The sequence below is a fragment of the Macrobrachium rosenbergii genome, chromosome 6 (assembly GCF_040412425.1).
Source record: "Macrobrachium rosenbergii isolate ZJJX-2024 chromosome 6, ASM4041242v1, whole genome shotgun sequence".
NCBI lineage: Eukaryota > Metazoa > Arthropoda > Malacostraca > Decapoda > Palaemonidae > Macrobrachium > Macrobrachium rosenbergii.
In genome coordinates this window covers 8277664-8295112 of record NC_089746.1, presented here as the reverse complement: position 1 = coordinate 8295112, position 17449 = coordinate 8277664, and the positions used below count along the sequence as shown (strand labels likewise).

The 17449-nt window shown below is 38.2% G+C and overlaps 1 protein-coding gene across 1 annotated transcript; it reads left to right on the top strand.

Moving 5' to 3' along the window:
- Window positions 1-431: 431 nt before the first annotated feature.
- On the top strand, window positions 432-13676 carry LOC136839145 (DNA ligase 1-like). Its single transcript, XM_067104819.1, has 4 exons — window positions 432-637; window positions 9401-10028; window positions 10156-10213; window positions 10439-13676. The coding sequence occupies exons 1-4, from the start codon at window positions 612-614 to the stop codon at window positions 10537-10539; spliced, it is 813 nt and encodes a 270-aa protein (XP_066960920.1). The 5' UTR covers window positions 432-611; the 3' UTR covers window positions 10540-13676.
- Window positions 13677-17449: the final 3773 nt, after the last annotated feature.

The window sequence follows — 17449 nt, the reverse complement described above, 5'->3', positions numbered from 1 at the left end:
TCTACGGACATCAATACCGATAAAGCAACTTTTCAAGTCAGCGTGAGCATATTTATTATAATACAAATTTTCACAAGAGCATGAGCATTTATTTTCAAAAGATTATAATGTATTTCGAGCTCATGGTTTGGTGCTCTCTTGGCTTCCCTTAACAGCAGCTGTCTTGTCAGATGGCCCGCGCTTTTAAGGTATGCCACATGTAAAATAAAGGACAGGAGTATTTTGGTTTGCATTTTAAAAATTAGCTTGTTTATTAATCAAAATGTTTTTAGAAATTGTAATTTACTTTATTATGTTAACTTATAACTTTAATACAATTTTTTATCAAAATAACACTCGTACAGAAATCGACTTGGCAATGGCGCACGTAAATCTCAACTTGACTCCTCCTCAGGGGGCGGAGCGAAGTGTGTTGTCATGGAAACGATGCGTTTTTATTGGTCGGCGTTGGTGCATTGTGGGAGCCGCAGCGCGCGCGGGAAATGCCGCGATTCAACGGAATCTTCTCTCTTGCCTGACAAACGCGGAGTAAAGCAGACCTCTGTGGTGTGCCGCTCTTCATTCACTCCTTTCTTTTTTAACCTCCTTAATTCCTTAGCGTATTCGTCATAATGGCCGATACCGCACCCGAGGCTGTGTAAGTATTAAGCAATTTTTATGTAGAAAGTGGAGTTTTTCCAGAAAAGTGAATTTATATGAATTTATTCCGAGTTGCCGGTCGTGTGTGCTTGAGCTGAAGGCCGGTGTAGGCGAATGTGTTTTTTTTTCCGCCTATATACCTTCTCGTGAATTAGTGTTCACGGATGGCGTTCACCTTGTGGAATGTGAAGTTTTGTGATTTGAGCCGAAATGACGGAAAGTGGAATAGGAAATATGTAGCACCTCGTGTTCTTGTAAGTATGCCCGTGTTTTATCGAATAATTATCGTGTTACGTTATTTATTGGGGAAGTGGTTGGGAAAGAGTTATCCTTAAAGATAGTTTTTTTTTTTTAAATTCAGGGACTGGTTTCTACCCTACAACCTTTGACCCGCTTCCCCCCCTCCCCCCTTCCAGTCACCAATGACCCGACGACGCCGGTTTGGCGGGAAATTAATTTTCGCGGTGCGAAATTCTTTATGGTTTTATTTTTTGTCAGTTTGTAGTGTAAATCTAATTAGGCTGGTTGTTGTAAAGTACCTGATAATTAAGAAAAAAATACGTGCGTGCTAGAAAGAACCTGCGAAGTTATGACCATTTTAGGCCTAACGCCGGCTGCGATTGGTAGGCCTAGCAGGAGTATAATTTGCAGGAGTTGCCATATATGTTTTTCAGTTTAGGATGCTTATTTTAAAACGCTAGAGGGACCATATTACCCTACATAGGTGCTGTTGCTGGTTAACTGGAATCTAACGAAGTGGAATCCTTGTTGTCTAGACGGTAATGGCTGATGTTCACGGGGGCGGGGGAAGTTTTCCTTTGTCTTGGTCGGGTCTTCATAATCCTAAGCTTGCGGCAGTCATGCTGCCTCAGAAATGGAATAGGTTTTGGGGGGACGAATATAATTTATCGGTATCTTTTGGAATAGGATAAGGCACATGTTAATAACTTTTGTTTTAGCCACGTGGTGTTGCAATCCTCTCCCCCCTCCCTCGTATTATGCTACATTTCCTGGGATTGAAGCAGCTTACGATATGAGGCGTATCAGGCATGTTATCAACTTTTTACTGATTTCATTTTGAGGAAAGTTACTAACGTTCCGTAACCCCCCCCCCTCTGAACACTTACAGAAAATGAATTTGCTTCATCAGCGTCAGTGAAACTTGTAACCCCCCCCCCCAACTACACATAACGCCTAGACCTCTACGCTCCTATCAAAGTAATTTTATCCTAGATTACGAAGTAATGGCATATTTCCGATTAAAGAGGTTCATTAAGGCTTAACCGTGCCCGGTTTTAACACCGGCCATGACGCGCTCGAAAGTTTTACTTTAAAAGATTTAAAAGCAGACGAGTGACGCAGTTTCGATATTTGCTGAGTTACGTGCAGAACTGCCCAATTCCTGTGTTAAATCTGCAAAAAAAAAAAAATCGCCCATAGACGCTGATAGTTGTTTCCTTTACACCACTGGTTAACGCTGATGGCCATCGGGCCATGGACGGGGAACTAGCGAATTTGCGGGACGCCAGAGCGCTAGATATTTAAATAATTAGGTAGCTAAGCACCAGAATTAGGTTATGAATTGAGTAAATGTATTAAAAGTTCATTATAGTTTGAAACTATTCATTATTGGAACAAACTAGATTCCCGAGACATTTTCAACGCTTTTGCTGTGAACATTACGATGCAGCTTTTTCGCGTATTCCTATCATATTTTTTTTTATTACATTATATATATATAGTGTAATATATTACATAGTGCAAGTTTTGTCAAATATAATAGTGGTTCAAGTAAAAACTTTCGATTTAAAACTTAAGCCTGTATTTTGACGTCATCGTGACTTGTACTGGTTCTAGATATTGTCATGACTTGTACCGGTTCTAGTTATTGTCATACTCAAATTGCATTTTTGCCAGTGGTAATATATGTACACGTTACATGTCTGAGAAGTTTACGTAAGGAAAAAGGTAGTAATATGGACTTAGAAGTCCTAACAATACTAGATTTTTCATGAACAGTTCACTAAGAAGTCCTAACTTTTTTTCATGAACAATTCACTAATACGGCGTCCGCTCTCGATTGTTTGTGGCAGCCAGATGTACAATAAGTGGAAAATTCTTCTGGCGTGCTGTAAACCATTCTGACATTTTAAGTGGTATTTTGAGTGAATTAAGAACAAGTGTATAATTACCATCAAATTACTGTGGAGGTACAGTTGTGATGTTAGTAAGGATAAAACCACGGATTACACGGTAAAAATTCGTTTGTTCAACCACGACCCCTGGGAATTCCAAGTATCAGCTTTCACTAGTATAGGCAACAAATGTTTTGTCTTGCTGATTACAACTTGAAATCTTGAGTAATATCGATAGACTAGCATATAAGAAGAAAGCATATCTAAAAAACTAAAGACTTATGCAGGAAGTACGATACTGACGAGAAAACACTGACAGATAATGATGAAATATAAGCAGCACATTATTTTGAAAACGTGCAAGGGCCAGCCGGAGAGGGAATTATCCTTGAGGGCTGCACATTAAACCAAACAAAGTGATGAACAGTACATATATACGCAATTATTTTTCAGTACACTGTTAATGACCGCTGGGAAGTTCCCATTGTGCCAGCACTGTTCAGGGTCTTTCATCAGTTGGGGGGGATTTTATATTGGATTCAAAATTGCTTTGAACATTGTATGGCAGTTTCCTGTAGCTCATTTTGTTAATGAAACTTCAATCTTTTGAATGGTTGTCTTAAAGGTTAAATTTTTTTCACCAATTAAATATACAGAAAAATCAGCATTTGATGTCATGCCTGGTCACTTAACCGTAATGATAGTTGATATTGAGTTGTGGAATTTGTAAAATTCCGTTCATTAGGCACCTCGTAGGTGGAAGGGAACACACACTTACTCGAGTTTGGGCTGATAGGAATTTGTAAGTAGTCCTGCCATTTTGTATGCTGCACCCCCTGGCTGGCTGGAAAGTCAAAATAGAAAATGGAACCTTTTATTGGTTAACGATTGAAAGTTGTCCATGTGGAGTTTTCATCCTTCAAAATGTTAATTTTAATCAAGGTTATTTCAGTGCTGTAAGCTTACACTCTTAAAGTATAGCCTACAAGCAAGTTAGCAGGTAACCTACACCACAAAGGTAAAGGTGTATGCACATAGGAAACCTAAGCTAACACTCATTGGCTGTATTTCCCGGTCAAAAGTATCTTCAGACGCTCAAACAGGTTACATCCTAACCTCGCTCTCCTCTCAACATAACTTTTTTCACTGAACAGTGTTAGTCTTGCCTTACTCTTTACTTTCAAATGACAAGGGGAAAATGTGGAATTATTTTCCGCATTTGGGTACGTCATGTTCTGATTGTCTATTTTCATGCTTTCTAATACTGCAGAGCAGAGTATTATCATTAAAATATAAAAGGCAACACAGCTTGAAAGGCAGTTTGGCTTGCAGTGGTACTAGATCTGGTAAGGCTTTTATCTCGTTTCGAACCATCAAGACTTACTAACCTGCTTTACTCTGCAGTAACTTGTATAATTCCCGATGGGTGCTGGCAGACTAATTACCACTGGCAAAGTGAGCTAGTAAGAATAGCAAATTGGACTGTTGTACTGTAGCTGGCTCTAGTTTATTCATGTGTTTCTGGTAACAAAAAAATTGGCCAGATGCCTTTGGTAGAATCTGAGTATCGAGTTTAAGGTAGCGGGCATGTGGATTCATAAAATTGTTTATAGCAAATGCAATTTTTTGCTCTGCGACTGGTTTATTTCATGTGCTGAAAAAAAGCAATATGTGCAAGTGCATAATGTGCAGCTGACCTTAGTTTAAAACAGCTTTTAGTTGTCTGTAAAAGAAAACTGTGCCGGCTTTGTCTGCCCTCGGGTTGTAAGAACTACTGAGGCTGCAGGGCTGCATGTTGATCATCCACTCTCCAATCATCAGACAGACCAAATTGCAGCCCTCTAGCCTCAGCAGTTTTTATTTTGTTTAAGGTTAAAGTTAATCATAATAGTGTCTGGCAACGATATAACAGGCCACCACTGTGCTGTGGTTAAAGTTTCATGGGCTGTACCTCATACAGCATTATACTGAGACTACTGGAGGTAGATGTCTTTGATTATATGCTGTACAGAAAACTTGAATGTGCCTAAGTACCGAAGAAACTTGGTGCACTTGGTGCAATTTTTTTTTTTTAGTGCATAATTGAAGTGCATTACATTAGCTTATGGATGTGCACATACAATGTAGTGCAAGTATGATCTGTACATGGTTAGGTCCTGCTGGAGATAGTTTATAATGTAAGGTTTGCATTGATTTTGCAAGTCTAGGAACCCTTGGGTTAGTCCGAAGGTGACTATGATTTTTAATGCTCCACATATTTGATGGTTGCCTAGTGGTGTATGAAGGTGCACCAATATATGGAAGTTCCTTTAACCTTGCTTGAATTTAACCCTTTGCTAGATGATGCTGCTCAACTAGAGTGGATGTAGCTTATTGTTTTTTAAGGGTTATTCCTTGTTGCTGTTTGCCTTCTACGTTTCATTTCATTTGTGCTCATATCTTCCAGGTGGACCAAGATCTCTATTAAAATTGCACAATCACCTGAAGGTAGTTTTCAGTTTACGAGGTACGCTATTTACATGAAAGGGATTTGTAAAGCCTGCACCATAGAGTTCAAAGACAGCAGGGCTGGGTATCACAGCATAGAGTTCAAAGGCAGCAGGGCTGGGTATTACAGCATAGAGTTCAAAGACTGCAGGGCTGAGTATCAGTTAAGGGGTTATGGACTAAATGCACCAACACTAGTCTGAATCCGCCATGCATCATGGTCCGAATGCACAGTTCTCTGGTCCCAGTGCACCATATCCTGATTAAAGGGCCTATTTCCTTGTGGTCCCAATGCACAACTTAATTCACATAACACCTGCTCTTTGGGGAACTATATATCTTTTTCTGATGGTGAATCATTTAAAAGTGAATGCAGTAAGAATATTACAAAACCAACGAGACATCATGCTTTTGAGGGAGAAGTTTAAAACTACTACCTTGCTAGGTAGCTGCCTCTTAAATTTTAACTACAAGCCTAACTGAATAAACCTAGCCTCTTAATTTTAACTACAAGCCTAATTAAATAAAAATAGAATATTACAAAACCAGTGAGATACTTTAAGGCTTCTCCTAGGAAAATTGATGGCCTATAGACCAAGCTGGGGTACATAAAATACAATATTGATATCAAATATAAAAGGATGAATGATATAAAAGCTTTAGTAAAGAAATAAGACTACTTTAAATTACCTAAACTATGCTACTTTTAACAAGCTAAAAACTGAGATTTAACCATTTTCTAGTAAGAATGACAAAATTTGATACCAGAAACAACCAGACAAGGACAATTTTATGCAGTGTGGTGCATTCAGACTAGATGGTTGTTGCATCAAGACCAGGCTGATGGTGCATTCAGTCTGGTGCATTTTGTCTAGTTTCCAGCTATGGCACAAGTAGCCAAAAGGATAGCTATAAAAAAGGAACCCCCCCTCCCCTTCCAGTTCGGGGCACAGCTCTTTGGGGAATGTGTTACAACGTATTTAAGGGATGTTGGCAGTAATTGTAAAAATGCCCTCTAGGCTTTATTGGCTTCATGAAGGCTAAGGAGAATCCAGTACTTCATGAAGTTGATAACTGAATGTATTGGTTGATGGTTTCTCACAAAAATTTACCCCAAATAAAGATCGGGAAACTAAAAAAAAAAAAAAAAAATAGTAATTGTGATGTGTTGATGGCAGTTATTGGTGCTCCATGTATTTTGTGCATTTGATGGTAATTTTGATTTATACTAAATGTAATTCATTTAAAATCTTGCATTAGTAAGTGGGGTGACCCTGTTCTTTGTGATTTATTAGTTTGGCTGACCTTTCAAATAAGCTAGTAACTGGGTAAATCATTTTGAACAGTTTCTGAGTAATTGCATAGTTCAGGACAGCACAGACACAACATCCATGTTGAATTTAGGTTTAGTTTCTTAGGCTCTGTCGTGTTTTTGCAGTTAATGGTTTTGTCTAACCCCCCCATAATAGGTTTTTATTTATTTATTTTTATTTATTTTTTTTTTTTTTTCCATTTCTTGATGGGCGTGTTGGTTTTCCCTGTAGATCTTTTACTTAAGCTTTTGTCCATTGATAGCCCAGAATATCTAAGCTTTTTCTTAGCATCAGTTATTAAAGAATGAAAATAGATTATTCCAGAAAGATAAGCAAACATAGTAAGCACAAAGCAAGTGCATCTTCAATGAAGGCATTAACATTAACAAGGCAATTTAGATAAATGTGTGTACTTACAAGTTATTCCCTCTTTTAGCATTGGTACTAGAAATTTTAAAGCCCCTTTGCACAAGAGTAGTTACGTAGCTAAGACTTTTAGGTTAAGGTGAAACTATTGGTTTCAAATCATGAGTGCAGTGCGCCATAACTAATTCCTAATTCCTGATTACAGAAAGATACTTCTAAGTTTTGTTGTTCCATCTTAGTCTTGGTTATAACTTTGGTGTATCCTTTCACTTCTCAGATTTCTTCCTTTTGAGCAGTGAACTATGGATGTGGGTGTTTTGCTGCTCTGGCACCTCCTGCTCCTGTCTCCTTTGGGATGTCTGCCTTGTACTCAGTAGTAATGGGGGCCACGATTGTGGGCCAGTTCAGGTGGGGCCACAGTAAGAAACCTGATTTGCTGCTCCACCTGCAAACTCTTCTCCGTAGAGGAGATACTTGAAGGGGAGAAAGTTTGGATCTTGGTGTCAGAGAAAGATGTTCACCTTCCTCTTTATATAAACCTGTGGGCTAATCTGGCCCTGGAAAGCTGTGTTTGAGAGTCATGACAGGTTATGGTCAAGAAGGGGTTTGCTGAGGATCATGTCAGTTGTGATTCATCTCTTGAATCACGATTGAGGCTGTAATGTTCTTTCTTACATGTCTCCACATGCACTTGCTTCAGTGATGCCTGAAGCAATGGTCAGCTGCTGTCAATAATTCACTACGGCCATTTCTGTTGAGCAATAGTGAAAGATCTCCCTTGGTGCTATACATCAGCCGCCCTGTGGGAGTTCTGCTAAACTCCCACTGGTGATGCTTCAGTTTTCAAACATTGAAGATGAGATGGGCCATGTACATGAGCTGCTCTTTTGACTTTGGTGTGAAATTAGAGGAATCTCACCTGGATATTCTCAACAGACTTGGCTCTCTGGGCAGTGTAAACATTTGAGGATCAGGTGTTGGAAAACTGGGGTAGTTTCCAGCCCAATTAACAGGTGTGAGAAAGTTCATGGTTGGGCATTTTGCTGTTAGTGTCGGTGGGATTGTGTTGCTCATTTACGTTGCCCGATTGTTATAGTAACAGTTGTTGTCATAGCCATTATTCAGGAGGTAGGACTAGCTCCTCTTACTGCTGTTAAAGGTCACTTGCTAAATTAGGGCATAGTTGTCTGCCTGCTTGAGGGTACCATACTGTTGGACAGGTTTTGTCTGCTGTGATCTGTCTCCATAGTCGGAAGTAACTTCCTCTGTAGTTGTATCCTGGTGTTTGTGGACTGAGTTATGCTCAGTCTTACTAGTGTTAGCAAAGAGTGGACAAACTGCATGGTCACTTTGACTGAATATGGCACTTGGAGGAATGCATGTTGTTCATGTTCGTTTGAATTTGAAGTCCTTTGTCCCACCATCCCTTTTTGACCATTTGTGTCCATGTGACAGTTCCTTTGTTTATGCTACCATGCACTAGAAAGTACATATGAAAATGGTCTTGTTCTGGCTTGTTGAGGCTGACAGTTGGGCAAATGAGTTTGGTGAGACGGTAGGTGAATCCTTTTACGCCCTAGGCAAGTGCTGTCAGGCATTGCTTGTCCCCCCCAGTGGTCAGGAGGAATACTCGAGGGTAGGTGTTAACTGCTCCAAACCACATTTGTGTGAAGGATATCCTTAAGTCCTTGTTTACTCTTCCTTAGGACCTGTGGTAGCTGTTCAACTTGCTCAGCTGGTTCATCTCTCCCGAAGGGCTGGTGCACTGCAGGCATTAAGGTTCTGAAGTGTCCTTCAGCCCCTGGCTGCAAACCCCCCCTTCTTTCTTTCTTCTTCTTCTTCTTCTTCTTCTTCTTCTTCTTCTTCTTTCTTCTTTCTTCTTTCTTCTTTCTTCTTTCTTTCTTCTTTCTTTCCTCTTTCTTCTTCTTCTTCTTCTTCTGGTTACAAGTCCTTCCCTTGCTGTCCATGACCAAAAAAATCTAAAATCTACATGTAAAAGATAGGTCATGATTTCTTGATGTCCTGCCCCAAAAATCACTAATTTGCAAAGATGAATTTTTGTATTTGAAGATACACAAACCTATGTTTCTTGAAATCCCACCTGTGTTCATGTTGCCAAAGGAGTGGTTGGGTGTTTCCCACCATCCCACGTATTAGCAGCTAATCAACTACCTTTTTTATAAAGTTATTGTACAATTTTCAACTTAAGATAATTGTGAACTGAAAAATGCAAATTCATGATTGTTTTTGCATTGATTTATTAGCAAATGCTGTGTTGCTCAACTAATTGTAATGAAAATTGAGTTAACCAGTTGTCAAGTCATGAGTAGAAATTATACTTGAGGCCTGAATCTGAGTGATGTTCATTTAAACCAATTGTGTTGCACTGGTAAGCATATGAAATGGTACTAAAATGGCAAGGTTAAGACTTCTGGGAATAATTGTATTTTAATGTTTCAGGGAAACTCCTGAGGTCACCAAGGAGACCAAAGAAACTAAGGAGACCAAAGAAACTAAGGAAGTTCCTGAAGAAACTGAAAAGCCAAAGGAAAATGGTGTAGAAGCTAAGGGTGAGACAGAGCCGGAGGCTGACAAGGCAGAGACAGATACTACAGATAAAGATACAAAAGATGAAGACACTAAAGGTGAAGATACTAAAGATACAGATACTAAAGATACAGATACTAAAGATACAGATTCTAAAGATACAGATTCTAAAGATACAGATTCTAAAGACACAGATTCTAAAGACAAAGATACTAAAGACAAAGATACTAAAGACAAAGATACTAAAGACAAAGAGGAAGCTCCCAAAGAATCTGAAGAAAAATCTGAGGAAAAATCAACCTCTGAAGAAACCAAGGAGCCTGAGACAGAAACAAAGACTGCTGAAACTGAGGAAGAAAAGACCACTGAAACAGCAGAGAAAGTTGAAGAGGACCCTGCTAAGACAGAGGAGGAGGAAAAGAAAGAAAAAGAGGAGGAAAAATCTGATGAAGTCAAAGAAAAGGATGAAAAGACAGAGGCAAAGGACGAAAAGTCAGAAGAAATGGAAGTTAATGGATCAGCACCTGAGACCAATGGCAAGGTTAGTAAGTTCCATCTGTTAGCATATTGACATTTAAGTTTCATACTAGTGTCGTCTTGGAGTTTTGTGGAAAGGTACTTATATTTGGTCTTTGAATGAAGTAACTTTTTTTTTTCTTTTTTTACAGGCTGAGGAGGAAATGAACGGTCATACAGAGGCAGAAGCTGCTACCAATGGCGAATCTGGTAAGGAGTTAATTTTAACAAAGCTTATGGCACTAGGATTGGTAGCTCAGGTCGTTCTGACTAGTTTTATTATTAGTGGCAGTGGATTTTGGTACTTGGGACATGTTATTGCATATGCAGTATTTTTTCCATTCAAAATACCAGCTAGTTTAAATGTATGTAATTTGGCCTATTTTCTTATATTTGTAGTCCTTGGTTTTGCTAATGTGACTTTTCCCTGCACAGAAAAACGACCAGCAGAGGAGACTGAAGGTACTCCTAGGAAGAAGGCTAAAGTTGCTGAAGAAGCTTCTGCAGATCCAGTGGAATCTAGTGCTACAGCCTAGTCCTTTACCCCAAGTTTACACAGATTTTTTTTCCATGTGGGGCTCATCAAACCCTATGGGCTCTTTTTTTTTTTTTTTTTTTTCCCTTTTGTACCATTTCTTAGGTAGAAGCTGGCAGTTATTTTCCCCCTCATACTTAACCCATTAATGCCTTTTTTTTTTTTTTTTTTTTTAAGTATGTATATTTATATGGTATGTATTTTATGCATTTCTCATGGTATTTGCCCATGTTTAGGACCACCTACCTATATATAGTAAGTCAGGCAGGTAAGGGTTACATTTTTATGGAGACTTTTTATAAGTCCATTGGTATTTTGTCATTACTAGGAGGATGTATTAGAAACACTAAATAATAATGGTTTATTACAGAATATTACAAAGAAATATTACAGTTCACTGCTGAAATTTATTGCATTTATAAGCCCTACTACTGTTGCACGTGCTGACAATATTTGAATACGTGAAGTTGACACTTCTACAGGTGAAATGTTTTAACAGAAAATTGTGGTACTTGCTGTTGAATAAAATAGAAATTAAACTGGTTTATGGTTTAGAAAGGAAATTAATTCATACTTCTAAAGAGCACGATGATGATACTCAACAAAGCATGTCACGCATTGGAACACATTTTATACACCTTGCAAAGGACAAGATTTGCAAGAAGGTAGAGCACATATCCATGCCTGTTTTCCAAAGGGTTTGACCAGGTAACCATCTTGACATAACATACATCTGGAATAATGCTAGATATTCATCTTGGCCAGCTTATTCCCACATGTAGTTCTGTCTACTGAAGGTGTTCTTGCAGTGTAATGCCTGAATGACAACAGTGGAAGGTTGCTTTCATCAACACGAAGGATCCAGCACTTTTGAATTATCGCATCAATCCAAGAAAATATTGGCCATCACCACACTTTTATTCTAATGGATATAAGATAAGTTGAATCAGTACTGGTCCATCCTGTCAGTGCCACCCATGCGCCAGTTCATTTTGTCCTTTGCTGATTGTCAAGGTACATTTTCAAGGGGATAAACAGGGGAAATATTTGATAAACTTGCCTCATCTTTCCAGCATACCAACAGGATCTTGTGAACACTATCCCCACCAACAACCATATCTCTTGAGGAACCACCACCCATTTCGTTTTTGGAGTTTATAGGACAAGTCTGGAATTCAGTTGTCCCTTATTGTTCCTGTTGCTCCATAGTTTCTCTCTCACAGGTGATTTAATTAAAGGTACTAAAATGGCAAGGTTAAGACTTCTGGTGGTATATCTTTGTCTTTGTAGTTTTTCAAATAAAATCGAAGTGCCCCCAACTTTTCCAAACTTCTTCATAGTGACTATTCAACCCGAAGGCTGTCCCTTGATACACATAAAAAATAACTAGTTATCCAAGTGGAGAATTTAGCCACCAAACTTTGGATCCAAATCTCGGGCTTATTCGAAATGCAGTTTGAATCCGTGCCTACCAAAATATTCTATGACTGCTTTGTCAAGTGGTATATGTTGATCCAAAGGGTAGGACATGGTAAATTTTGTTCAAATGGTTCTTTAGAGGTCGAAGTTTGGCAGTTAGTCTCTTTTTTTAGTGCCTGATTATCAGTGAAGTGCGACAACTTCTTCATCAGCATCCAGAGACCATTATATAATTGGCATATTTCTCGCAAGCATACCTGCACGTTTCCTGGGGAAGCACATTCATGTTTTCAAAGAAGTATTCAGTGTTCTCCACAGGTGACTTTCCCTTCAAATTTGAGGCAGGTGGTGGTTTACCATACTGTGTTTGACTGACTGAAAATTGAATACTACTGCATGGTTTTTTTCCAGTTGTATTCCAGAGACATCTTTTGATTCTCTTCCTCTTTGATTATTGCTACCCCTCTGCATAACTGACATTACTGTTGGCAATTTCATCTCCACCTAAAGTTCTCCCATTATGAAAGAGACTTTGGAATTTGGATTGTCAGCTAAGCCACCCTCATCTTCAGCTAAGCTTTTTAGACACAAGCCAAACGAAATAACTTGTTACGCTGGGCGATATTACTCGGTAATAGGGAACTGAAACAACTAAATGACATTAGCTGCAAAGTAACTTCACCAGCTACTATACTTTAGCTAAAAGGTTGAGACTGGTTTTTTAAGATTATCCTGTCTGTCCCATATTGTGGCTTCATATCTGCTTGACATGTATATAGTAGGTAATGAAATAGAGCCTGTAATATTTGTTCAACTATCTCGGTTTCGAATATATGAATTGATAAACGGTTTTCAGTGACGTATGTATCAATATAAAGATGTTTCATGAACTTTTATAACCATGAGCTCAAATCAAAAATGTGAAAATATAAAAACATCCTATACACCTTTGGTATTTTTTTTCGGAAGGTAGAAAATACAGATACGTCAAAGAAAAACTCCTGTCTACAGTAATTAAATAAAAAAAAACAATAGTATGCAAAACAATAAGAAAAACATGGAGATTGGTATGTAATATGTCCTAGCAAATGCACTATATACATAGTAGGTCAGGCATTAATGGGTTGAAGTACCTGTCAGGTTATAATCGTTAAGAGGCAAGGAACAGTTTTTATTGTAAAAAAAATGGTAACATGTTCCTTTTCAGTGCTAAACAACTGGTTGTATTGTAGTCTTGAATGTATATAACATTCAATGTTACCTTTTTAACAAAGAAAAACTTGATATTTCTGGACCATTAGTGAATGGTTTGATGTATGTGCCGTGTATATTGCTAGATGTATGAATGTTTTATTTCTGATGAGGTCTTTGCAAATGCTCATTCTGTATTGTATACCCAGCAGAAATTTTGTATTAATTGGCTCTTATATTGGCTTAAGTCAATTACTGGAGCCATTGCTTATGTTTATTGTCAGGTTTTAAAGGGGTAAAGGTCACAGGGTTGTAAGATTTTTCAGTAAAGACTACGTTGTCCCCTGGTTGTAGGATATGTTCTGACAGGTATACTTTGCAGGAGGAGTAACGCTCATCTACTTTTCCCACCTTTTTTTTCAAGCGAGTCGACATTCCGTTTAATTTATCAATCATAAATGGGTTACTGTGTAACCTATGCTTGTGTGACTGGATACGTATTTTTCAAATAAATTGTGACTTCACCAATTGTTTTTTTGTGATGCCTGTTTAATGTAAATTTTTGTTGAAATTTGAATTTAACAGCTGTACTGTAAAAACACTAAATTTGGTGTAATTTGCGTTTTGATTGCATTAGCCAGGTGTACTGTTATTACATGATAGTTCAATACAGTGTATCCCTTACAACAAGCATAAAACTGAAATTTCTGGATCAGCTTAACAAAAAGGTTCCATTTACCAGGGCAGTTGAGATGCATAATTGTTTACTGGACTGGATATGTTTTATGTTGCTACTGGAAGACAAGTGATTCATAAGTTAACCCACACTCATTTTTCTACACAATCCAGGCAAGCCTGTTGACCAAGGGCAGAATGTAACGTAATCTTAACAGCAAAGTGCTGTAAAACCACTACTATCAAATGCCATGCTCTTATATTTTTCCCCTATTTATACCATTTCTTGGGTAGAAGCTGGCAATTTTCCCCCCGATACTTTAGTACTTGTCGGGTTATAATCATTAGGGAAGGAGCCGTTTTTATTACTGTAAAGGAAATGGTAACGTTCTTTTTCATTGGTAATGTGGTTGTATTTGTAATCTTGAATGTATATAAAACAATGTTACATTTTTGACAAACTTGATAGTTCTGGACCATTAGTGAATGGTTGGATGTATGTGGCATGTATATTGCTAGATGTATGAATGCTTTCTGATGAGGTCTGCAAATGCTCATTCTGTATCGTATAGCCAGCAGCAATTTTGTATTCACTGGTTTATAACAATTACTGGAGCCATTGCTTATGTTTAGTGTCAGGGTTTAAAGGTCACAGGTTTGTAAGATTTTTCAGTAAAGACTACGTTGTTACTGGAGCCATTGCTTATGTTTAGTGTCATGCTTTAAAGGTCACAAGTTTGTAAGATTTTTTAGTGAAGACCACATTGTACCCTGGTTGTAGGCCATGTTCTGACAGTATACTTTGCAGGAGTAACTCTCATCTACTTTTTTTTCAAGCGAGTCGATTCCGTTTAATTTATCAATCAAATGGTTTACTGTGTAACCCATGCTTATGTGACTAGACATGTATTTTTCAAATTGTGACTTCACAAATTTTTTTTGTGATGCCTGTTTAATGTAAATTTTAAGATTGAAATTTCAGTTAGAGTGAAGTCGGGAATGTTACAAAGGAAAAGTAAATAAAGCTGGAAGAAAGTCAGATGTAATAGAAATGATTAAAGCATTGGGAAATCTGGGTAGAATGGGTGCACTTGCTATTGGAAAAGATCTGGGATGTAGATGAAATGCCAAGGGACTGGAACGATACTTGGATTATTAAAATGTATAAACAAAAACTGTTGAACTGGGGAACTACAGAGAAATAAAGCTTTTGGAGCATGTATTCAAGATACTAGAAAGAATAGAAGAGAGGTTGATAGATATACATGAACAGCAGTTTGGGTTTATGAAAAAGAGCACAGTGGATGCTATTTTTATAGTAAGACAAGTCTAAGAAATATTTAGGACATCGGAATGTTTACATGTGTTTTGTGGATCTTGGAATGGCATATGACAGGGTACCAAGAAGAGTAGTTTACTGGTGTTTGAGTAGTAGAGTATTATGTACCAGAGAAGTTGGCAAGGTTAGTGAAATTGTGTTAAGCGGGCAAGAACCAGTGTACTGAAAATGTGGGGAGACAGGCGTTCCCTGTGGAGGTTGGCCTCCATCAGGGATCAGCTGTTGTTCCTCGTCATTATAGACACTTTGACATCAGAATTAAGGAACAACGAAGGACTGTGGGAACTGATGTTTGCTGTTGATTTAGTCATTATAGCAGACAAGAACAACTGCAAGAAAGGTTTTGTTTTTAGCATGGGAAGGAGCCATAGAGAAGAAATGGTTGACAGTGAACAGTTGAAAGACAGCTAATGATTAGTAGTAATGGAGGACATGAAGTAAGCATTAAAGTGGTAGATAGTACAGAGCTAAAGCAGAATGATGAGTTAACTACTTGGGATCAACAGTAGTAGAGGAGGGAGGTACTGAGAAACCAGTGCGACAGAGTGAAAGATGCATGGTGAAAATGGAAGGAAGTAAAGTTGTTTTAGACAAGGAAATGCTGTTAAGGCTCAAAATGAAAATTTATAAGTTATCAGACCTGTGCTATTATATGGGGCAGAAACTTGGGCACTTAAGAGGAAAGAGGAGGGACTTGGAAAGAACGTTACGGGCTGCTCCGGGAGCAAGAGCCCGTGCCAGCACAAGGCCGGCTTAATCTTAAACAAGGAAAGAACCGAGATGGATTGCTGGAATATCACTACTGGAAAGAAGGGAGAGTCAGGATGAAAGAAGAATGTGTGGTATATGTAATGTAAAGGAGAAGGCTAGGGAAGCTCGTCTGAGATACTATGGTCATGTAATAAGAAAAGGGTGGAACCAATCAAGAGAGAACATGCCAGTGATGGGGAGGAGTGTGGGGCATCAGCGGGTCAGACAAATGGGTGTGGTGAGGCAGGACTTTGGGAAGCAGATGCAAGGAATGGAAATAGACGGAGAAAGTTTACTGGAGCAGCCAACCCTGCCTATAAAGTGGGATTAATAAGGTCGAAAGAAGACGACTGTAAAAACACTAAATTAGGTGAATTAAGCATTTGTATTAACCAGGTATACTGTTATTACAAGCGAGTTCAATTTATCCCTAACAATAAACATAAACCTTTGAAATTTCTGGATCGGCTTTACAAATAGGTTCCATTTATCAGGACACTTGAGTTGCATAATTTTTTTCTGGACTGGATTTGTTTTATGTTGCTACTGGAAAAGAAGTGATTCATAATAGGAAGTTATGATTGTTCTACCTAATCCAAGTAAGCCTGCTGACTCAAAGGCAGATTGTAATGTGATGTTAACAGCGAAGTGCTTTATTTTGTCCAGTGAAACCACTTTAGTTTAACAAAAGGGAATTACAATCTAGTAGATAGTTTTACCAAACGGAACTACAATTGAGAAGATTAAGGGACAGTAAAAAGAGATTGGGTAACCTAGAGGTGATACAAGTGGGTCTTTTTTTTTTTTTTATTTTACAGCCACTTTTCAGTTTCCCTGTTTGGTTTTATGTACAGCTCTCCACAGGCGTAATTCCCTCTCTGGAGGGACCATGTACGTTTTCAAAATAAGGTGCTTCTTATATTTTATAATTGTCTTTCAGTGTTTTCTAGTCAGTATCATAGCTCCTGCAGAATAGGAAAGTCTTTAGTTCCATTTTAAATTTGTATTCTTGTAAGCTCTGCACTTCAGGCAGTATTTTGTTGTATAGTCTTGGTGGACAGTGTACAAATGCTCTCTTGCTTGACTTACAATTTATTTTAGGTTCAAATAGCCTATATGCTTCACTTGCATGTCTGATTACAAAGTTCATTTCGGGTCTAAAGAAGCTTAAGCAGTTTTTCAGATATGTTTGTTCATCATAATTTAGTGCTTTAAAGACTGTAAGTAGTATTTTATATTCTATTCTAGCTTTTACTGGGAGCCAATGTAGCTCAATTAGTGCTGGAGTTATTCTGCCACGGGAATGTAGTCCTTTTATTAACCTGGCGGCGCTATTTTGTACTCCTTGCAATTTTCTTAGTAGGTACAGTAGTTAGGGAGACCGCAGTATATAATGTTGCAGTAGTCAAGCCTTGAAAGTATTTGGTTGCAAACTGCTGTTTTCAGAGTATCTTCGTTTAGGCATTTTCTAATAAATGCAATGTTTGTATTATGATAGTTACAGGTTTTTGTGATATGCAATATATGGCTCTTCATC